The 22,852-nt window shown below is 44.6% G+C and overlaps 2 protein-coding genes across 2 annotated transcripts in view; one reads left to right on the forward strand and one right to left on the reverse strand.

Moving 5' to 3' along the window:
* bin3 (bridging integrator 3) overlaps positions 1 to 11,780 on the forward strand; it is a 26,881-nt gene extending 15,101 nt beyond the window's left edge. The window contains exons 6-9 of the mRNA XM_031849142.1: positions 2,302 to 2,342; positions 6,706 to 6,847; positions 7,881 to 8,015; positions 10,349 to 11,780. Of these exons, the coding sequence (XP_031705002.1) occupies positions 2,302 to 2,342; positions 6,706 to 6,847; positions 7,881 to 8,015; positions 10,349 to 10,495 (465 nt within the window). The 3' untranslated portion in view covers positions 10,496 to 11,780. The remainder of the gene's footprint in view (positions 1 to 2,301; positions 2,343 to 6,705; positions 6,848 to 7,880; positions 8,016 to 10,348) is intronic.
* A 113-nt stretch (positions 11,781 to 11,893) lies between these two features.
* Positions 11,894 to 22,681, reverse strand: acsl2 (acyl-CoA synthetase long chain family member 2). The gene is made up of 20 exons (XM_031849133.1): positions 22,591 to 22,681; positions 18,149 to 18,429; positions 17,963 to 18,077; positions 17,720 to 17,784; positions 17,517 to 17,618; positions 16,782 to 16,881; positions 15,962 to 16,140; positions 15,799 to 15,831; positions 15,539 to 15,590; positions 15,307 to 15,380; positions 14,918 to 14,995; positions 14,698 to 14,832; positions 14,475 to 14,609; positions 13,801 to 13,969; positions 13,625 to 13,713; positions 13,431 to 13,547; positions 13,191 to 13,334; positions 13,004 to 13,105; positions 12,846 to 12,917; positions 11,894 to 12,758 (listed from the first exon to the last, which is right to left on the reverse strand). The coding sequence occupies exons 2-20, from the start codon at positions 18,425 to 18,427 to the stop codon at positions 12,618 to 12,620; spliced, it is 2,181 nt and encodes a 726-aa protein (XP_031704993.1). The 5' UTR covers positions 18,428 to 18,429; positions 22,591 to 22,681; the 3' UTR covers positions 11,894 to 12,617.
* Between the last annotated feature and the right edge of the window lie 171 nt (positions 22,682 to 22,852).

A 22,852-nucleotide genomic window follows, 5' to 3' on the forward strand; every position in this document is an offset into this window, starting at 1 on the left:
TTTTTTAAAAATTTTTTTTTTTTCCATTTTCGAATTTGGAACTGGAGAAAATGTTTCACCAGTGTTCCTACACACACTTGGCTATCATTGGCTGAAGGATGCTGGGTACTCTAAATCCACCTCTTCCTCTCCACATCATTTGCAGACCAAAGTTTGAAGATAGTCTAAAACTGTAACCTTTATATCTGCCATCATCAAGTCTCTGAGTCAGCTCATGTGATTTTGTATTTTCACATTTTAAGCAGTCTCGAGTAGCACCAGGCATAACGTGTCTTTGTAGTGTACAGTTTTGGCTCCATGTTGTGTAGTTTTCTTGTTTGGCTGGGACGTGTTTGACATTGATTCCGCTCGGCACTTTGATTCCAGCACAGTTTTTCACTGGTGGAGGACAATACTCTCCAACGTTATTGACGTGCTTCTACGTTGTTGTTGTTTTTTTTATCGCTCTTTAATCCGGAGTGGATTTTTGACAGCCAGGTCACACCTGAATTTCTCTGCACTTCTTTCAGTCTTACTGAATAAAAATCCTTAACACAATGTTCCGTTCCGGGTTTAGGGAAAGGGCTGTGTGGCTGAAAGTGAGCTGAAGGCTAAATAGTGATTGTGAGAACTTTTTTTTTTTTGGTCGGCCTGCTATGTGTGAATATCACCCCAGGTTTGCTAGGTGTTTAAAATCCAGCACGGCTCACCACTACTCCAGCTTCTCCCTTCAAGCCGACTGTTGATTCTGACGGCACCGGCAGCAAACCCTATTGCTCCTGCGAAACAGACACAAAAGCATCCACCCTTTGCTCTTCTCCGCGTCGAGTCGAGATGTTTCTGCCGCGGGGCCCGCAAGTGAGAGAGAGCCAGCAGATAAAACGTGCAGCGATAATGAAGGCAGCAGTGGCCCAGGTCTGTGTGTTTTATTTCTGGGGCTGAGGAGGGCGCACAGCCCCGCCGGCACACTGCTGTCGAAGCTGAGCCCCAGTGTAGATGGCAGCGGCGCAGCAGAGGATGCTCCGTTTGGAGGGATATTGATTTCCTCTGCGATCTGTGTGTATTTTTGGGAGGCCTGTGTGCCGGGATGGCCTCTGCCCCGTGACTCACTGATGGAGACTGCTGCTTGAGCGCCGGCCTCGGGCTCTGCAGGGGCCTCCAAGGAATAGCTCTGCCCCCCCCCCCCCCCCCCCCCCCTCACTGTGGGTAGGGGCAGAGGGTAGAGGGCACCAGCATGCTTAAGCAAATCTGCCGCTGTTGTTCTCCCTCCTCGCTGCATGCTCTCACCTTAGAAGCAGCGGCGCAGCTCGAGTCAGGGAAGGGAGGGGAGATGGTGTGAATATGTAAAACAAAGAAAATGTGAATTCCCATGTACTTATTTGTTATTGGTTCTCTGTTTTCCCCTCGAACCACAATCAACCATTTTGTGCTCGGAAAATGTGCCCGTGTGAAGCAGTGAGCGTTGCTGCATGTTCTCAGCGATGGTCGGGGCATTTCTTCCAGTGCACAGCTGCGATCTTGCTTCCTTGCTGCAGTGTGATTGACTGTCCTTCCAATAGCGAGTGAACATATGATTAGTGGAGCGGCTCTCTGTTAGCACGCAGCTGTCACTTCACATCTCGTTGTTTTTAAATTCTCCTTCACCGTTCGTAGAGCTCGCTTGACTCCATCGCCTGATTTAACTCCAGCAGTAACGGTCGTTTTTTGAATCTGTAAATGTAAATGACGCTTGGAAACTTTTATTAATTGTGTGGCAACTTCTGTCGATGAGACTTGGTGCCGGGGCTGGAGGCCTCATGATGAGATGTTCATTTACTTCCATTTAACACCTCCCCTCTTTCCCCTCCCTTGTCAGTTCTGGCAACCAGACGGAGAATGCAGAAAAATATATAAACTGTTATTGTTAAAATGTTTGTTTGCAAAGAACTTTCATCTTGTAAGGCAGCCCACCCTCCACAGGATTTGAAATCAGTTGGGCTTTGCTTTCATGTCCGTCCCCTGACAGTTCCATCATCCTTTTGTATCGCAAGCTCAATGAATATTCAGAGGGTTTCTCCTCGGGGCTTGTGTACAATAAAAGAGTCAACGTCACGAAAGTTTCTTTGCAACCCCCCCCCTCCTTTCTCGAGTGCTCCGTTGAAATATGCACAATTGTTGATGTTTGTGGCATTACTTTGCAGCTAATGAGCGAGCGAGCGATGTAGATGCTATTTTGTTCCGACTTAAGTTTTGATGTAATTTAATTTGACAATGCATAACAATGTGTAACGTCTCTATAGAGGTGCTCTGTACTTGTGTTAACAATTGTTCTTTTTATTACAGGTCCTCCAGATCCAGAAGACGGTTATTGACCCTCTGAAAAAGTAAGTGTCCGTCTTCATTTCTTGTACTCTATATTTTAAGGGTTGATGTTAAATGACTCAGACCAGGGGGAAATAGTAGTTTAGCAAGTTTATCATTTGTTTTCAGTTTTTTTCACACAGTGAATTTAGATGCATTCTAAAATCACAGGAAAGTATTGTAAAGTTGTAATAGTTCAGTTTTTGTGGCTCAATGTTCCTGGTGTGGTAAATCCATATGACACGCTGGGCAGATTCAGTGCCTTGTAACATGTGTATTGCTGACGCAGCTCTTTACACTGGTAGTGCTGGACCACAGGAAGGCCTGGAGTCTAGTACGGATTGTAAAACGAACGAGGGAGTGAGTAGTGCTGCTGTGATGGCCGTGCGTCTGGAAGAAGGTTTATTTGGTTCTCATTCCTAATATTCGCCCCCTTTTGAGAAGGCGGTGAATGCTATTCCATTCCTTAAGCCTCACTTTTTACACACACACGCGCGCACACACACACACACTGTACACACACATGCAAAGCAGAGGTACTGAAGGGAGTGGTTGGACTATCCCACCCTTCTTCCGGAGCGCTTGTTAAGGTTTTGCTTCCTCCTCTTGGCTCCTCCCAGGAGATTGATTATACATATGCTGCTTATGAGAACACGTGCGTTATGTTTCTATTGCAGGTTTATGTTGAACCCAAGAAGCTTGTTAGTTCTTCTTCTTTTTTTCAAATAACCAATGTCAAGAGATTCCCCTGTTAAACAAATAGGTTGGGTTAGTGTGTGTGTGTGTGTTAAGCCCCGTCCTCCTCGTGTGCTCTGGTGGCGGAGCAATGACAGGATGGAATGGTTCTAATTTCCTCTTCCTGGTGGGCGGAAGGCGGACGTGTGGGCAGGCTCAGAATATGGCTCTGGGCCCAGGAAGCTGGGCCCAGAGCCGTGGATTGGTTGAGGAGGGGAGCTGTCTCGGGACAGTGCACACACTCTCACACAAAGACACACGCATAAATACACACCAACCCAGAGTTTGGAGGGGGTGCTGTCTCACAAATATGGTATTTGAGACCGTAAAGTTAGGAATAGATTCTGAAATAGAGCAGAGGAAGTAGGTTCATAAATGTGTTTTGAAGCCTCTACATTAACTTTTTTTTTTTTCCCTCCTTAAAAACACTGCACTATTAATTATTAGTTTTATTACTAAGTGTCTTCTATTGAAAACAGAGACACAAAAGCTACTATACTTTAAAGCTTCCATTAAGATTCCATTAGTCCGTCACTAATGAATATTTTGTCGTTGTTTACTTGGTCTCAAAATACTCTATTGGTGATTCTGTGTCATCATGAAGAGAATTAGAGAAGAGTTGAAAAGGAGAACGTTAATGTTAATGTTAATGGAAGATGAATTGTGTGTGTGTGTGTTAGATATGTGCTTGTGTCAGTGTGTTATTGCCATTTGAAATGTTGGCATTCTTAGTACTTGCTGTGGTAAAATGTGCAGTAAACGAAAAAGAGGCCTCAACCTCTCCCTCTGTGTCTCTTCCTCTCTCTCAGGCTCAGATGTGAGTTTTGTCTACTCAGCGGGGTCACTCGATGACATCACTGTGTTTATGTGAGGGGGGGGGGGGGGGGGTGCGTGGGCATTGAGGCATTTGTGTTATCCAGGCCTCCTAACCTAGCCCTTTCTGCTCCGTTAGTCTTTTGGGTGCGACAGAAGTCAAGCCTGTTTGGAGACCTCTGCCCCGGGTCGAGCTGTGACTAGACGAGCCACATGATTCCCCCCCTGTCACTCAGAGGAAGGCCCCTAGTGCAGGTTGTGAGGCCAATTGTCCTTTGCTGTGGGGCTGATGATATTTTTTTGGGGGGGGGTGCAGTGATTACATTTCCATTTGGTACACATGGTGTTTGTTTGCTATAACGTTATATATCTGTTTCCCACATCTTATCTGGTTTATCGTGTTTCCAGGCTGCCTGAGTTTTGATCAACAAAGCAGAAGGCAAGTTGCGGCAGATCAAACTCTCCTTCTGAGACAAAGGAGGTTCTGCTGGCATGTACGTCACTCACTCACAGGTTCCCATGGCCCGCTGCTCTTACACCATTTACACGACAGGTGGTAGTTATTTTACATTCACAGCAAGCATATCTTAACAGAACTGGCCCCGGGATGTAACCTTGTCAGACATTCCTCAGTCTTCTGCTGAAGTTGTGACACTTTGGAAGTGGTAATTTGCACATAAACATTGTGTTTTCTGCAGTAGTGAGTTATGTGATGTTGGTCGTCGAAAGGGTTCAGCCAGCCTCCTAGACTGAGGGTGTCTAGACCAGACTTGGGCTTGGCCGGTGGGTCCGACTGGCCTGTCTGTGGATTGGCTAGCTGCTCATAAACAAACTCTCTGGTCCAGATGCTATTTCCGTCCAGCTTGTTTCACCACACCCTGACCTGTCACATCTACAGTGGTGAGGTCCCAAGACCTTGTCCAGACGAGGCCGACCGCAGATGCAGACCTAGCCCGGCTGACTGCTAGTCGTCCAGCTACTCTCAGGACATCGAGGGAAATGTCCAATATCTATCATTACAAATACACAGTCACCTTCAACCAGGGCTGCTGCTGCGTATTCTCGTGTGGGAGCCTTTGACACAGCTGAGTCACTGTAACGTCTGGACACGAGAGCCCTGAATGTAAGTGAGATATCCGCATCCAGCATGGATAGGACAGGAGTGGGTTAACAAGCTGTTGGCTCTGTGTCTAGCTCTTCCTCCTCCTCCAGTGGCCCTTAAGTCTCTTAGTGTACTGAAACATAGTAGTTGCTGGCAGTGTTGCCATCATGATGTGTCATGAGGAAATTGCTCCGTGCCTGTCAGGTGAAGTGCGCCGGTGAGAATGCGATCAGCCCTTTTGTGTCATCTGAAAGCTGGTTTGCCGCTGCGTTGTCATCAGCCAATAGTGTTGGAGAGCAGTCATTGCCTCGAGGGCAGTTACATAATCCCTTGGCACGTCAAGCACGTGTACACTGGAGCAGATAGTAGACTTGAGGATCGGCATCCACTCCTGCCATAAACTGGGCCAAAGTGGTATTTTATAAATAGCGGTTGAGCGTGGGTTGCAGGGCTGGGCTGAGCCGAGCTCCGTGATGTCACTCAAACGCTACGAGACCACTCCTTGCCTAACTTCCTGTAGGAAACAATCCGTGCTTGTCTGAGACTGAGCTTCACTTTCTACGTCTCGTACCCCCCCCCCCCCCCACCTCTGGTAAGGTGCACATTCAGACACGACCACAATCTAGGATTTCACAATCAATCCAGAGGAGTTCTCAGTGGCTCCCTCATCTGCTGTGCAGAGCAGGGCAAGGGTTGGCATGGAGAGGAACGTAAGTCATGAAGCCCACACATTGTGTTGCTAATAGCGCTATGGGCAGCTGAGGCTCGCATAATAAACTGTTGTAGTAGTGTGCCTACACAGTTGATGAAATGCTTTAAATGAGTCATTCAAAAGAGCTGCATCTCACTCTTCATTACGAGTGTTTTTATGACTGACTCACATGTAGCAGACACCTGTTTGGCCTTCTTTCTAAAAACACTGTCACTGGTTTGTGTCCAGAAAGACTCCGAATTAGTTCATTAATGTTCGTCTTGCTGAGTTTGCTTTGGTAGTAATTTGTTAACAATACATTTGTTATATATTCTTTTATTTTATTTTATTTTTTTACTTATAAAATGAGGCATTATTAACTAACAAATAACGCTGCGAAGAGACGATAATCTTGTAGTTTATATGTTGGCTATCCTCCAGCTATGTTGATTGTTTTCTATTGAATATTATATTATTACATTGACTCTATACAGTGTTCCTGCTTCCCATTAACAGCAGCCACACAACCAGTGCAACAAGTCCCAGGATGAAGCTCAGACTCCTGTTGCTAAGTTACAGATGAGTGTTTTCCTATTTTTAGTGCTGAAGACCAGGATTCTCGTTGGAAGAATATATTTTCATTTGGAATATGATAATTGTCACAAAATGAATTGTTTCATGCCATTTTGAACTACAGTAATTAGATAATAGATTAGAGCTCAATGCAGAGCTGTCCTCTGGGGTTTAAGAGCCCCGCCACAATAAGATGTTGAGGAGAGGGATTTATATTCATGATGACTTTTATTAAGATAGGATGCAGAATGCATGTCTACACATTTCATAGAGCAAGAAAAGCTGTTTTAATGATTTCAGCAACTTCAGAAAACTCTGGGATCGTTTCCTTTTTTTTCCGTTTGAGTACTCTGATGTGTGCGTGTCTGGGTATTTCTTTGCTTGCACACATGCACGCTTGTGTGTTTTGTTTCGTGCCCTATTGGTTGTGTCCCAGATGTCTAAGGTTGTCTGTGTGCTGGTTTTGTCGCAGGTACAGCGGCGTCTTCCCCAGCCTCAACATGGCAGTGAAGCGCCGGGAGCAGGCTCTGCAGGACTACAAACGCTTGCAATCCAAAGCGGAGAAGTATGAAGAGAAGGAAAAAACCGGGCCGGTTATGGTGAAACTACATCAGGTACTGTTGAGTTTAAAGCATTGCATCGGTGCACGTGTCGGTCCACTCCAGTGCTCCCTCTATCTGCAGAGGGGTAGAGTTCACGGGCTCTTGCATGTTGCACATATTGTGAATAGGGTGCAATAAGTGGGAAAAAAAAAAGAAGTCACAAATGCTGACTGGATATGAACAAAAATAGTTGAGCACACATGCACACTGTACATGTGTGCTCCTTCACCCACGCAAGCTAGCAGGCTCTCAAGTAGTGCCTTTTCAAAAAGGCGCTGCTGCACATCTACAGGCACGTAATTGAGAATGGTAGACACACACACACACACACACACACACCATAAGGCCACTACAGAAGCGCACACATTCACAGATAGCGCTGCAGTGCTGCCTATGCTATTGCCTCTAACACATCCTCACATGGCGAGCCACCCACACACATTGAGAAAAGCACTGTCAGGGGAACAAAGCCTTGAAGAGGCCCCTACATCGCTGCCCTTTGAGTCCCTGTGCACTTAAAGAAATGATCCTGACAAAACACTTGTATGCCATTTCAACTGGCATGTGTAAAGACAACTAACTACTGTGAAGAGACCACACCACAGAGCAGGAGATAAACAATATGTTGTGGTTTTAATATAGCGAACCCCCCCCCCCTCCCCTTAATAAACATTCTCACCCTCTCACACATATTCAGTGTGCATTCCATAACTCCATGCCTACAGTAGACTACCCACTAATACATTCACACACACACACACACAGATCAGTGGTGCTGGAGTCCACTCACAGCCAAGTCTGCCCACATAACCCACTCCTCCTCACTGTGGTCGTGATTACAGCCTTTTCTTCTTATTTTTTTTTTTGCACTGCTTCTTCGTGGGAATTAGGCAAAAATCTTTCTGAACAATAAGAAAGACACTAAAGATGGCTCCGTTGCTGAAATACTCAAAGCTAACTTGTATCTCTGTTGTGTAAAAATTAGAAGTGCCGATGATCAATGTTGAGCAGTTCTTTTGTTTCCTCTCTCCCCTCCACACCCCAGGCCAGAGAGGAGCTCCGGCCGGTCAGGGAGGACTTCGAGGCCAAGAACAAGCAGCTGCTGGACGAGATGCCCAAGTTTTACTACAGCCGCATCGACTACTTCCAGCCCAGCTTTGAGGCTCTCATCAGGGCGCAGGTTAGTGATCTCTCCCCTCTGGAGATGCACAAACAATAAGGCGCTTGTGCACACACACACACACACACACACACACACACACACACACACACTCACTCCGCAGTGTCTGTTACGCCCTCCGAGCTTGTTGATTAAACAGTGGATAAAGTGTCTGATGGAAGGGAGTGTACGATCCTGGCAGTCTGTCTCCCTCCACGCCGTCGTAATGAGATTAACCCCCAGTGACGGCCCACACTGCTGTGTTTAGCCCAGCAAGGCCTCATCTGTCTGGCTCCACTGCAGCCCTGCATGTCGTCCTCTAACCTGAAGCTTCTCTTAAAGCAGCTGGACGTCTCAAGTTAGCGCCACCGTGTCCCCCTCCCCCACCCCAGACCTGCCTGGCCTTGTCATTTCCTCTTTGGGACGGTCACTGGCACACTCCTAATCAGTAAACTAGATTATCCTTGACCTAATGCCAATTATGGAATTCTGTGTTCTACTTTGAACTTAAAATTAGCAAACTGAACAATCGAATTTGTGGAAATATTTAATGTTCTATCTGAGCTCAGGTCTTTTTTAAGGTTAAATCACATTTTTACGTGGCTTTGCATTGTGCAAGGGTTGTTATTAATCAGTTATCCTTTTTTATTCAGTCTACATTATCTTTATTCATGTAGCTCAAGCACATGAATGAGCCTTTACACACACACACACACACACACACACACACACAGAGCCACACGTGGGTGGCCAGTGGACCTCATCCCCAGCCTGCATGTACTTGGTTTCATCCTCCACTCCCTTCCCTCCCAGCCGCTGTTGCTGCTCAGCTCCCAGCGGCAGCAGGAAAAGGCACAAGGCTGCCTTTGTTGTGAGCCTTCAGCTTCACTATCACAAGTCCTGTCCTGAAACTGTCAGCGCTTCATTGGGCTTGACCTGTCCACCTGTACAGATGTTGATGAATTGAGACATTGTCTTGATTTTTTGTGTGTTTTTTTCACCGTTTTGCATCCTCTGCTTCATGTGTTCTTTAAAAAAAAAAAAAAAGAAGATATTTTGAAAGATTGCTTTCTTTGTCCTTTTCCCAGTTGATTGTCTTTGTTTCCCTGAAACAGTGGCCACACAATGTTTCAGGACCTACTGGACAGAATGCAACATACATTATTCATTATTTTAGTGGGCTAAGAGGTCAAAGTGTAACCTCTCTGTATGCATGTTAAGCAGCTGAGACTGTGGTATGTTAAAATGTCCAGACACAAGTCATTTCATTTCAAGCTCTGCTTTTACCCAAAGACTCATTTTTGTACCGTAGGTGGTCACCAGGCTGTGTTTACTCCGCCTGGTGACTGGACTAATTGTAATAGCAGAGTGTCTCTGCTACAGAGGGCACTCAATGTACACCAGATCAGTGTTTATCATCGCTGGTCAAATGGACATTTCCGATGGCCCTTTCAACAAGACGTTTTAGGGGAAAGAATATCCGCTTTACCCCCACAAACAGCAGTAACCCAATACTTACGGCCCACTCGTGTGGTTTAGGTGGCAAATGTTGGTATAAACATACAAAGGTCTTTCAGGCTGAGCACTTAAAAAGACTTGTACAAGGTGGTTCAGAAACTCTGACATTGTCTGACAGAGTGAGACTAATGTTATTTCTCCATAAGTTGCATGACTCCTGGTTATTCCCAGCTTGACCGAACCCTTACTCTGTTGTGAATTAGTAAATCAGTAAGCATTTCTCCTACTGCTGTCTCGGCCAACAATAGGACACACGTGCAGTTTCAGAGAAGCCAATGTTGCCCTCTTAAGAGCATGGTATTGTATGTATCGCTGCATGAATAAATATTGAGATGTGTGTGTGTGTGGGTTTCAAGGGGTTGTATTTCCCAGTACTTTCATTCTCTGCCTACTCTTCTGGAGTCTTGTAATGTGATTAAAGTCTATTAATCATCAAAGCAACTCTCCAGGGAGCCTGACTCATGAACTAAGGGGAAGAAGCAGGGGTGGGAAGTGTCAAGAAAGCTTTCAGTGAACACACTCTATCTCTTGTTCAGATTGGGAGAGAAAAGCAGGGTCACTACCCACTGAAGTGCTGGGGTTTTTGGGGCTTTGTCGGAGTTGTTTGATATCCGCGGGCTCCCTCTTCTCCTTTTCAAATCACTTCTCATTAGCAGAGTTGAAGAGGTATGAGACCAGCAGCGTCAGACTAGTGCGAGTAAGAACAGGGTTAGATTGTGCGAGTCTGGATATGAAGTTGTTGGGAGTTTTTCCTGAGAGGCATCTAAGCAAAGGTCCGTGTACCCTCTCGAGCTTCTATCAGACGGGACTATTTTTTTTTTCTTTCTGCTCCCCAGGTTGTCTATTTCACCGAAATGTACAAGATCTTCAGCGAGTTAACGGACCAGATCGACCAGGCCGGGCTGACTGACGAGCAGAGGGAGAGGGAGACCGAGGCCAAGCTCAGCGAGTTGCGTGCTCTGTCCATTGTCGCCGACGACTGAGGGGGGAACGCCGAAAACCGGGGAAGGGCTCCTTTCATGCCTCTCTGAATGGATTGCAGTCTTTTCAGGCTCCTTCGTGCAGTTCAAACGGACAGCAATGGCCTTAACCTGATTATCAGATTGTTTCCTTGCGGCCTCATAACCCCCCCTCCCCCCATTCCTCTCGCACTACACACCCATGTTTCATTGTTTCTACAGAGACTCTGCAACTCAAAGCAGCTGAAATGCCACATTAACTAAGCCATCAGCCAAGTGCAGCATTATAAGCCAATATGTTTTGTGTTTTTTTGTAAAGGAATCAAACAGTTCTCATCAGAACTAATTAACAAGGTTACACTTTGTGGTTTTAGAGATGCGTTACAAGCATGAATGTTTTTATTGGTCACATCTGCATTGTTACTAACAATCTGTGAAACTGTTTTTAATCACAAACACTGCAGGCTGAATGTTCTGTAATATATTGCAGGTTACCGGCAAGAAAATGTCAGTCTATATTTCGGCCTTTGCTGGTTCTCTCTTTAAGTTTAGCTTTGTGCCATGTTGTGTGAGGGGCTTGTTTTTGGGGGGTTTACAGGATGGTTTTGGCAACATCACCTGTGCATTAAGTGCCTACATTGTCCCGGCTGTGGATGTAACATGAAAACTATCTAAAGTGAGATTGTGCCTGTGCAGCGGTGTTGAAAGGTCGACCTCTCAAGACTGCAGAGAGAACAAGTTGCTGTTGAAGTCTCATTAAAAACAAAGGCTGGTGCTCCCTCTAGTGGAAAATACTAATCATGACAATTTCCTTTTATTCACACCATCCATCCTTTGTTGTATTGTGGTTCAGTTCGTCTGGTAGCCTCACATTGTTGGCAAAGAAAGTCCTTTCTCTGTAACTTCTCAACCAGGGTTGAATATTTTTTGATTTTTGGACCAAATTCTATTGTCATTGCACTCCTTTGTTTCCACCTTTATCAGGTACTGCTTCAGTATGATCAACATACCACATGGTGACGCGCACACTGTTTCAATATCATGTTCGGGGATTTTTTAAAAAGGTGTCTCACCAAGAAGTTTATTTGTTCTCCCACATTTTGAAATTATTGAAACAAATGCTTAGTTGATTGACTGTCTTTGAGTTCTGTTATGTTTTACTCGCGTGTATTAATGCACCTAATACTGTAACAATAGAGTGGGCTAATTTAGGTTTTTTGAATGTATTAACACCAAAATGTGTGAAATGACTTTCAGCCATCATCGTAATGTATCATGAAATAAATTAACTGACGATAGAAACCATGTATACAATCGTACTGTTGTATTGTTGCCTTGATGAGTTTAAGTTTGGATATCTACGGCATATTTCTCTCTCAAATGCAGGAGTTGTTATAGAACTTAAATCACACAAAAGACTGATCGGTTACTAATCTTTATTTCTGTTCAGTTTCACTTTACTGGAATTAGTCAGTAGTGTCCTGTCAGCGAGTCTCATAAGCAGTATGTACAGTTCAGACACCTCATAGTTTTAACGGTTTAATTTCAGGTGATGGATTACATGCTCACACTGGTTTATGAAATCCTTCAGAACCAGAAAAAAGTACGCAACCGACGACCTACGACACAGAATGTTCATGAACAGCTTACGTCATGGTGATACAAGGGCCCAACAACCGTGGAATACAAACCTACAGTTAACGCAAGTTCTATGAGCAACAGTGTCCCTTTGAAAGTCAGGGCAGTGTGAATGAATATCCAACTTAACGTCTCTGCAGGTTGCTTCTTAATAACCTGTGTGATGTTTAGCTCTACAACTATACAATAACTGATGTATCGGTAAAATCTCCTGGTGAACAACAAGTCTGAATCGGTGACACAGACAACAGCGAGATTGGAATTTAAAAGAAAGAAAGTTTGGTCCCAATCTGTTATTTTTCATGTGAAGTTAAGACATAACACATGTGTGCAGGAGGTGGAAAATACCAATATTTCAAATTATATACAGTTGTATATGTTAAAATAAGGCACTGCTGGACGTATAGGTTTTGATTTTTTCCTCTCCTGGGTCCCTGTCCCATTTTTGTTTCCCCTTATTGAACACCTGCAACCTTTGTGTTGCGTGTGAATTAGTGTGAGGCATTCCTCAAAAGGCCGTCTTGCTGTACATGCTTGATATTTGTTCCTGAAAGGTTTTGCGGATGTCAGTGCGTCTACTTTTCAGTGTGGGGGTGAGGAGGCCGTTGGCGATGCTGAACGTCTCGGGATGCAAGTAAAGGTCCTTCACCTGAGAGAAAGGTAAGACACAAAATCACACCTAAAGTAAGTCGCTTGCAAATTTTGACCAAGCCCAATGTCAGCAGAGACTCCTCACTTGTTCAAAGGACTTCAGCCCTGCTTCCTTCCCTACAGCTTTCATGTCCTCCAATACTGCGTTCTCTAAATCCTGTTGAAAGACCGATCACAATTTTCCAGGATGCATACAACAAGGTAAAATGGTTATGTTATGAATTTGGGATTTAGATGACATACAGGATTCTGGCACAGCTCTTCATAGGATCCCACAAACCCTCGGTCTTTAGCCCAGTCAACGAACACCTCAGGGTCAGGTACAACGATGCCTATGAGATAAGACTGGTGACACAAACCACAAGAGAAAATGTAAAACTTGAACCACAGCAAATGTTTTGAATACTGATAAACATGAATCAAAGTGTACCTGTAAACTATCTCCGTGCACGAACACCTGTAGCACAGGAACACAACGCGTGTAGACGTTTTCTATCTTCTCTGGAGCGATGTACTCTCCCTGGGACAACTTGAAGATGTGCTTCTTCCTGTCAATGATGCGAAGCGTCCCGTTCTGTCAGAGAGGAAAAGCGGAGACACTCGCTCACTTACAGCAGTCTCAAAAGACGATATCCGTCAGCTTTAGGCTGATTATTGTGTCTAAACTTACTGGAAGCCACTGGCCCACGTCCCCACTGTGCAGCCAGCCGTCACTGTCCAAGGCTTCAGCCGTCTTTTCTGGGTCCTTCAGGTAACCTTTGAACACACTGGGGCCACTTATACAGATCTAACGGGACCAAGCCGTGATAAGGGTCAGTCGATTTGTTGCATGTATAATATGATGGCTTAATCGGGTCACCTCACCTCTCCATCTCCGTTCTTAGCATAGTAGTTCATATCAGGGATGTCTACCAGCTTCACCTTGGCACAGGGCAAAGGAGCACCTACGTGACCTGACAAAGACACACCCACATACCTGCTGAGGACAGGATTAAAACAGCACCGGCACCAAAGCACAAGCAAATCAGATGGCGTCCTACCTGCGCTCCAGTCTCCCGGCATGGAGAAGGTGCAGCCTGCGGTGCACTCTGTCTGGCCGTAGCCCTCGAAGATCAGACAGCCCAGAGTGGCTCTGAGGAAGGACAGCACAGTGGGGGAGATGGGTGCTGAAGCGGTCAGGGCGAACCGCAGATTACCTCCTAAACTGGCCTGAAACACAGGTGATGCAGTGTTTATGTCAAACGGTTCAAATGCAAAACATACTGTGGGTACAAGCTAAATTCTATTTTTACACCGTATTTTCCCATCTGCATCGACCATACCAAGGCCAAAATCTGTCTGTGCGCATGCTTCTCCAATACACTCCCACAAGACCAATATGCTCTGGGTGAATTTGGCATCGATTAGTGGAATAGTTGTGCTCCTCTTGCAAAGTTTGGATACAAATTTGTTGACTATTTGCACGGCTGCTGGTCTACAAATACCACTGTGTTAAGTGCTGTAAAACAGTGACAAATATAGAGTCCTGGATTAACAAACAACATGTCAGACTGAAAACCCATCTGTAGTTGAAAAATGTAAAAATAGATTGTTTTCTTGTTTTGGGGGTTGGCCTCTGAAGAGGCCTGTATGTCTTCACTGGAGACCTACAGTAACTGAACACATGGGGAAATATGATCCAGCTGGGTATAACATGGAGCTTCCAGCTACTGACCTGAATCCTGTTGAACACCAGTTTGTCCCACAGACTGTTGTTGCGTACGACGCCACTGCTGAGCTCAGCCTGCTTTCTCCTCACGGCGTAGTGAAGCAAAGCCCGTCGTAACGGAGAGGTCACAGAACCCAGGATCTTCATAGGAATTAGTAAAAACAGAAACCAGGTTTAAAACATCACCGACTAAGAAGCGCTAGATAATAGTCTGAATGTATTCACTTACCTTGTCATAGATACGATTGAGTAAACGAGGCACAACAGGAAAGAAGGTAGGTTTGAGAGTTTTAATGTCATCCATGAGAAGAGAAATGTCACCTTGGTAGAATCCTACTCTGGCCCCGTGGCAGAACATAGAGACCTGTGACAGAAATAGACTTAGCTTAGGGGTTAGCACACTACAAAAGGAAAAAAAAAAAAAAAAGTCTGAAAAGAGCATCGGCTACCTGAATCATCCTCTCAAACATGTGGGCAAGCGGCAGGTAAGAGATCGACACATCCTCTTGTCGGATCACAAACGAACCCTGAGAGAAAAAAAAGTGAGCAAAGCACGGGGGAGAGATTACGTTCAGGCAGCAGTTATACAGCGGAGCCCCGCAGGCAATCAAACATGCCGTACGTCTTCCTCTACAGCAGTTAGATAGCACAATCTTTATATGGGGGCAATTAGTTAAAGTACCTTGCAGCGTCAGGGGCAATCAAACAGCCAATTAATCATACCATTAGACACAGCAGGGAGAGGGACAGTTTTGAGACACAGAGACAAGCAGGTGGGAAGTGATGGTAGCTGTGAGGCTGTTCTCAATTAGACAAGGAGGTGGAAGTGTAGACAGACCTCCAGGATCTTAATGACAGAGGAAGTGTTGGAGGCGATGTTGCCGTGGGTGATCATGGCTCCCTTGGGCTTCCCTGGATAAATAAACAAGACATTATTGCAGTGCCCTGCGCAGCAGAAGGAAACTACAGCGGTGCCATAAAGAAGGGTTGTTAGTGGGGCCCTGAAGGACACTTTGCGAATGATGCGAGTGAAGGATAATCACACTGAGACGTATGAAATCAGACGTTACCTGTGGTTCCACTGGTGAAGCAAACCACGGCCAGGTCCTGAGGCTGGGGCGGCTACGGCAGGCAGAGAAATAATATATGAGAACATGGCAACAGGCTTCCCCCACTTGTAATTTAAGTGCTGTTTACAAGTGAGTGTTAATGATATCTTATGGGACAGGAGCAATGGGAAAACTGTCCTCCTAGCAGTTAGAGGGGGATTAGCCATTTACTGGAACCAGTTTGATGCGGTGCCGTAGCAGCTGCAAGACGATAAACTCACCACAGGATCTTTGAGGTTCTGCCTTCCCAGGTCCTGAGATGTGGACAAAGAGGAGTTGTTCATATCAATTTACATATCACCATTGATGACTAAATTAAAAAGGGGACACATTTAAATGAGTCAGCATTATAGGGATTTAGTACTCCTCCTCTCCTCTACTCACCATGAGCTGCTCCAGTTTCAAAACCTCCACCTCGCAGTTCATTGCCCTCTCAACAAACGCGTTGCTGAAATCGTGGAAGAGAACCAAGCAGGAGAGCTTTGGAGTCACGCCCGTCTCCTTGTTCTCCAACAAAGCTGCAGCCTTCTCCTCCCGGTCGCAGATCACCAGAGAGATCTCCGCTAAGAACGCCGCCAACATGAATGGTAACGAAACGGTACAGTGTGAGAGAGAAATCTATAGTTTTCCAATCAGCTTTAGTTGGAAGTGCATTGAAGCTCAAAGATGCTCAACAGTCCTTTCTTTTTTCCCCATGTTCTACTCCATTACACTGATATGACTTTGCATATAAACATTTTACATAAAATACATTTTCAAAGTTTTAACCAGTGGTTCAAACTTTTTACAATGTCCTATATAAAAGAGCCCTGTTATGAGATATCTAATTGTTTTTATCACTCACAACCCCATTTTTCTGCAGAACTGGTACTTTCCCTTTTTATACTTCAAGTACATTTAGCTGATAATACTTCTGTACTTTTACAGAAGTAGTACAGTAGCAAGATTTTGAAAGCAGGACTTTTAGTAAAAGGGTCCGAGTACTTCTTCCACTGCCGTTTCCAACACAATGTTTACCTATTCATCTCTTAGATGTTATAATATGCACAGTTTGCATGACGCTTAGTCTCAAACAATATTTTGGGAGAAGGATCACTGTGTATTGCTCACCACTATGGTATGGTTTGAATTGAATTGATATGGGAGGCTGGCGGACAAACCAACGATGACCCGATTAACAATACTCTTTCTATTATTTCCTCACCCAGGTTGAGTATGTGGACCATGGCCTCCAGCCCCAGTGTGTCATACAGAGGCACCACCGCCATGGAGTACGTGTAGCAGGCCAGCTCCGAGATGATCCACTGTCGCCAGCAGAGGGAGACAAAGCAGCACCGTTAAGACTCATTTCCAGCCGTCACACACTGCTGAGTGAGTACTTGTTCAGTTCGATATATAAACATTAGGGAGTAATGTGTGGTTATGTAGATCACAATGCATTTCATACTTACTGAACAAACAAAAACCACATTTAAAGTAACGAAAAACAGCATTGTGTGAAGATAGGTCTGATGGGAGGTTAGAGGCTCTGATGGAGCAGAAAATTACATTTCACTTTCAGTCTACAAAGATGGCCTTGCCTGACGGATATATTACAAAATGAGATTGGGAGTAGACCTGCTCCAATATTAGCTGCCCTGGAGACCCACATCCACCACCAGCGCTCTGCTCTCAATATGAATTAAGGCAAACACACTTTCGGTACTGACAAAAACAAATCATATTATAATTTTCAAAATTCATAGAGGAAATGTGATCCTGGTACGAGTCAAGGGTAGGAGCAAACCTCTGTGGAGAGGAGAACATCTATCCTGGTGAAATACTAATTTGAACTATTGGGCTGTTGAGAAGGATTTGATTCCAGAAAAGTTATCCAAGCGATACTAAAGCTCACTGGTGAAGGAACAAACAAACAAACATCACACACACCAGGTCATACCTCTGGTCTGTTTTGTGCAAATATCCCAACAAATTGCTGCGGGTTCGGCTGGCAGCCTTTGGCCAACAGCCCAGAGCCCAGCACCTGCGCCTGCTCAGCCACCTGAAGAATTGGAGACCCTCAGTCAGCAAACAGCAAAGAGTAACATGACACCGTGAAATGCCCTGACGACTGGAGTATTAAAATACTAAAACATGTCCGACCTCAGTGTAGGAGATCCACTGGTAGGGCTGTCCCGGCTTTCTGAAGCCCAGACACGGGCCGCTTCCTGGAGGACACGAGACATTTGCGTCACGTCATTTCAAACATATTTTAACAATCTTAAATGTGCTGTCTGGGATATGCTGCCGATTTACTTTTTTGCCCCTTTCTTTAATACAATTACACAATCAAACATAGGATAAAGTCAAATGAAATATGTTGTGAAAGTGTCCCCTTGTCGCCACCTGTGATCCTCAGTCCTCTCTGGAACATGTCAAAGGCCGTCCTGGTGTCATCGTAGTAAAACTCCAGCAGCGAGTCATCTTTAAGAAGAGCCGATCGCCTGCAGCTGGGATCTCCCTACAACAAACACCTGGCGTGAGCCATTTACACAAATTATGATGCCAACAGCGACCGTGTGAGCCACTCACATTAACAGCCACAGACTGGGCTTGCAGATCGCAGGGAGGACGCATGGGTCGAGGTCGTGTCACCAGCCAGTACGCGGTGAGAGAGGCCAGGGCTCCTAGACCCAGCAGAGAGGAGGGCGACAGAGACAGGGAGGACAGGGAGAAGGAGGACAGGGAGAAGGAGGACAGGGAGAAGGAGGACAGGGGCAGAGACGGCAAAATACTCCAGAAGGTTTCCGATTCAGAACCTTTGACGCCAGCGCTGGAGCGAAGTGAACGTAACCACTCCTGGAAATGCATTACTGAGAGAAGAGGACAGAAACAAAGACAGACAACATACGGAGTGAAACAGGAGGACATTATTTGGTGAGTTTACATCACAAACGGTTCAATTTGCTGTAGTTAAAAAAAATAAATAAAAAATGCAGCATCTCCAGCAGAAGGCAGCAGACTAAGTCAGGTTGACAGATTCACTAAGGTCTTTCAAGTCACTTTTAAAAACATGCAATTTTCCTTCTACAGCCTTTTATAATGTTTTCTGATGAGTGTTTGTCACCAGCTGCAACAGTGTGTGGTTGGTTTTATTTCACCTTGTGAAATATTGTGAGTCTGGAGACGCCTACTGTAGCAGGAACTACCATAGTTTTGAGTACTTTGCCATTTGTGTGCCACTTTATGCCCCAGGCCCGATTTGGCGTGACGGCTGGTGTGATTGTTTAGTTTGTAAAATGCCCATCACAGCTTCCCAGAGCCGAAGTTTACGTCTTCAAAATGGCTCGTCTTCTCCACCCAACAGTCAAACATTTAAGAAGCTGGAACCAGTGAATGTTGGAAAATGTTGCTTGATAAATGACTTAAATAATAAAAAAATAAATAAATAAAATAAAAATAATTTAAAAAAAAAAAAAAAAAATCGATTTTCTGTCATTAACGTATCAATTAATGGACGAATCATTTCAGCACTACTTTCATCAGTAAATTATACATTTACAAGTAGATTTCTCTAATACTAAGAAGTTCAATGCATTTTAAATAGAAGGAATGCAATGAAGGAATTAGATTTAATTAGAGATTATTTTATCATTATCTCAGAGTTTTCTGAAAAATTAAATAAACTCGCTTCAACTGTATAGAAAATAAAAAAAGAAATTCTCATTGGATCGGTCCTGGAGAATAAACAAGACTTGAGTTTTAGCATAACCATCATACAACATAGTCAACTCTCAACGATAGAGGGAACCAGAGATATTGTCTTTTTTTTTCCGTCTTCCTTGTCACAACCTGGTGCCTACATTACCCACAATGCAACTCAATTACCAACAGTGTGGGTTCGAGATCAGATATATAGTGCTAGTAGCGGCTAATGTATCCTCAAGCCACTAGCGGACTACAGAGGTCTATAGACTCAATTCTGTCTTCATTTCACCTCAGGATTTTTCAAGTGACTCTGACTGAGTGACATCCCGTGGGTCCATTTATCAGGTTTTGTCGAGCTGCCCTGTACTCTCCAAACCTTGGAGTTTCCCTTTAAACCTCTTCTTACTATCCACCACAGTGAACAAACAACGATTGGCAAAAGAGAAACAGGCACCGAGGTTACTCTCAGTCATGTTCTGCCACTCTTTCATTCATCAGGGAGGAGCGAGAGAGAATCGGGGTGTGTGTGCGGTAGTGAGGGGTTGGTGGGGAGATAGGGGGAGGGCCCGCTAAGTCCACCCCCATGATCCCATGCGAGAGACTTTATTGTTCATATCAAAAGGAGGGAGTGTTGTCCCAACACAAACTAGAAAACAGCACTAAAACGGCTCACTTCAGCCCCCTTAACAAACCACCTCATCTTACACCGGGCAAGGAATTCACCTCACTGAATACATCTCTGCTTTCCCACATCCACTCCCTTCCCCGAACACCCCTCAACCTCTCACCCAATTTCTCCCCCAGTGCCCAATAAGAGAGGGGGGGGAAGGGAGAAAAAAAAAAAAAAAAAAAAAAAAAAAAAGCTATACCCCTCCCTCTTCAACCAGGCTGCTCCTGCGCTGTTTCCCTTCCCTGCATGGGTAAAGTGATGCCACACTCGTCCTTGGGAGGATCCATAATTCACTATAAACATCAATTAATCTGAATTAAAAACTACTCGCTTGCCACTTCACACCTGCTGGAGCAACAGAGCAGCCTGTGATATATAGAGTCCTTTCACTTGGTAAATAAATGAGAAACAAAAAAGGGCTTTATGAAATGCGAAAAAAATGACAGTCCACTGTGAAGAGAGATCCTGTAACCTCTTTCTATCTCTCTCCATTGCTCCCTCCCCCTCCCTCCCATTCATAAGGGCTATTGTCAAGGCCCAGACAGGGACCATTGTGCTCCCAGCTTTTACTCCCTGGAAGACGTGAGACAAAAGAAACTGCACACACACACACGCACACACACACACACACACACACACACACGTGAAAATATACTGGAGGAATACAAATGCACCTCTACAACATCATGTGGACTAGCGTTACAACAATAATGGTGGAATTGAAAGTATTTTTGGGGCAAATTATGTTTGACAGAACAAACTAAATTTGTTTAAAAAGAAGGAAATTGACATCCTGCTATGGAGTGCACACAGAATGCAGTTTCTGTATGCACTGTGTGGTAACAGATAGCCTGAGGCAGTGCACATGTCTGTGCACACTTCGTCCAGCTGACAGGCAGAGACGAGAGGTATTCTGAGCTGCTGCAGTATACTGCATGGCAGAATGTAGAACACGCGAAAACAGAAACCCAAAACTAGTTTTGAGAACAACCTGGCATGTAATCAATGATGACTATAACTTTAATGGATCAAACTGTCAAACATTGTTTGTACGCCACATTTTGGAGGATGCCGTAGAACGCAATGAGCCTCACACAAAGGGAACTATACTTGGAAAGGTGACAAACTAGTAACATTAAAATGGGAGATTAAAGCAATTGAGGTGTTTAAAAGTATTAATGGTAAAATACTCAAATCAGGGCTTGAATGTAGATTTTGAGAGAGTTTAAGTGTAGTTGTTGTAGAGAGATATTTGTCCAGGGTTTAGGTCAATAAATGCAAAAGGTAGCTTCATCATAAGCTTTGTAGAATGACAGTCAGAAATGGGAGGAGCTAGTGCAGGGACTTAAGCCATCTACATGTGTTGCTCAATTTAAAACTTTGACAGAAAGACTCAGTTTGAGTTTAAATTATTATTTAGACTTTTTGGTCAAATTTGAGGGCATAAAAAAAAAAAAAAAAAAAAAAAAAAAAGATTCATGGCTGCTTTTAAGAAAAGTGTTTACACGTTTTTAATCACAAGCAGACAGAAGAGGGCTGACCTTAATGATGTTCTTTCAGTTATAGAGTGTTTTAGTTATTTTCCTGTTGGATTAAACTTAAAATAAGGATTTGTTCTCCAGAGCCAAAATGAAGCCTCCTCAAAAGCAAAATTGCTGCAGAGAAAAGGGCCATGAATAATAAGAAGAGTAGAGAAGAGGCTCTGCACAGTGGCACGCAGAGCTTTGTAGTGATGAGAGCAATGCTTCCCTCCGACCCAGAAAACTACAGGAGGTGACATGAGGAGGAGGGGGGGGGGGGGGGGGGGAGAGAGAGACGACAGCATTTTATAACCAGCAGCAATGAACTCCGCACACTTTCCATGTGCAATGGGAAGCGAGTGGTCTGATCGAGGAGAGAGAGGGGGGGGGGGGGGGGGCACGTGAGGCTGGCTGGCCGGCGGTGGGGATGGAAACCATCAAAAGAGAAAGAAAGAAACGCTCGGATGTTTTCCGGCTGTGATTCCCAAATGAAGCGTGACGAACACAGACACACGCTTGGTCACAATGAAGTTTTTCTTGTGGAAGTGAAAGGTGGTGAAGAATAAATGAGAAAAACCACGCATCCTGCACGTATACGACACCTTCCCTTTCCTTCTGACACTCAAGAGTCTCAAATTCACTTGAAACCAATCAGGATTCTCACAGACAATGCTACATTTGTGCATTTTTTTTTTCTCCAGCCCAAAGTTTCATGTAACTAAGCAGCACCAGTTTCAAACATCACTAAGCAGCGGTAATCTTCTACATTTAGCTTTCCTGGCAGCACACCTCATGGGTGACTTTTGAATCAGAGTCATATAGAGGAGGCATCATTGCTCATCAAATGTGTGTTGAATGCAATACTGAGTACTGGGCCGATGTAAGGCCAGTATCTCATTAACAGATCATTTAAAGGCACGTTTCTTTCAAACTGCATGCAACAGTTTGTTAACAGGTTGATCATCTTCGCAGTGCTCCAAACTCTCAGCTCGGTAGTCTGGACACTCAGCGGGCTGCAGACAAACTCTTTCTGAGCTTGTAGATCGGGATCTGAACCTTCATAGTTTAGTTTCTGTATCTGAAGCGACCGGAAACGAGCTGATTGGCTCAACAAAGAAAGACCAAATGAAACTTACCTCGCTAAAACGCAGACCTGCAATTGCTCCTTAGCAATTGCTCCTTGCCACAAAGTTACTTCAGCAGCAGATCCATCGAAATGTGTCTACACCTCAAGCTCAAAACAATGTGCTTTTATTTCCGGCCAAAACCTTCAAAACCAAAGCCTCTACTGATGGAAGCTTTGTGCACAGCCTTGTACGTTTGATATATAAACAGACAAGTTGACCCTCACAAATAATTTAAAAAGAGACTAATTGTGTAGTTTTTTTTATAGCATAT

This window comes from Anarrhichthys ocellatus, unplaced genomic scaffold, assembly GCF_004355925.1.
Source record: "Anarrhichthys ocellatus isolate YVR2014 unplaced genomic scaffold, GSC_Weel_1.0 scaffold9, whole genome shotgun sequence".
NCBI classification, from domain to species: Eukaryota; Metazoa; Chordata; class Actinopteri; order Perciformes; family Anarhichadidae; genus Anarrhichthys; species Anarrhichthys ocellatus.

What these genes read in the sequence shown, in the direction of transcription:
- acsl2 (XM_031849133.1), bottom strand. Translation starts at nt 18,427, where the DNA reads ATGCATTTCCAGGAGTGGTTACGTTCACTTCGCTCCAGCGCTGGCGTC. An exon ending in GCCGGGAGACTGGAGCGCAG is followed by an intron (nt 13,714 to 13,800) that starts GTAGGACGCCAT and finishes TGTCTTTGTCAG; the next exon opens with GTCACGTAGGTGCTCCTTTG. An exon ending in TGCACGGAGATAGTTTACAG is followed by an intron (nt 13,106 to 13,190) that starts GTACACTTTGAT and finishes TTGTGTCACCAG; the next exon opens with TCTTATCTCATAGGCATCGT.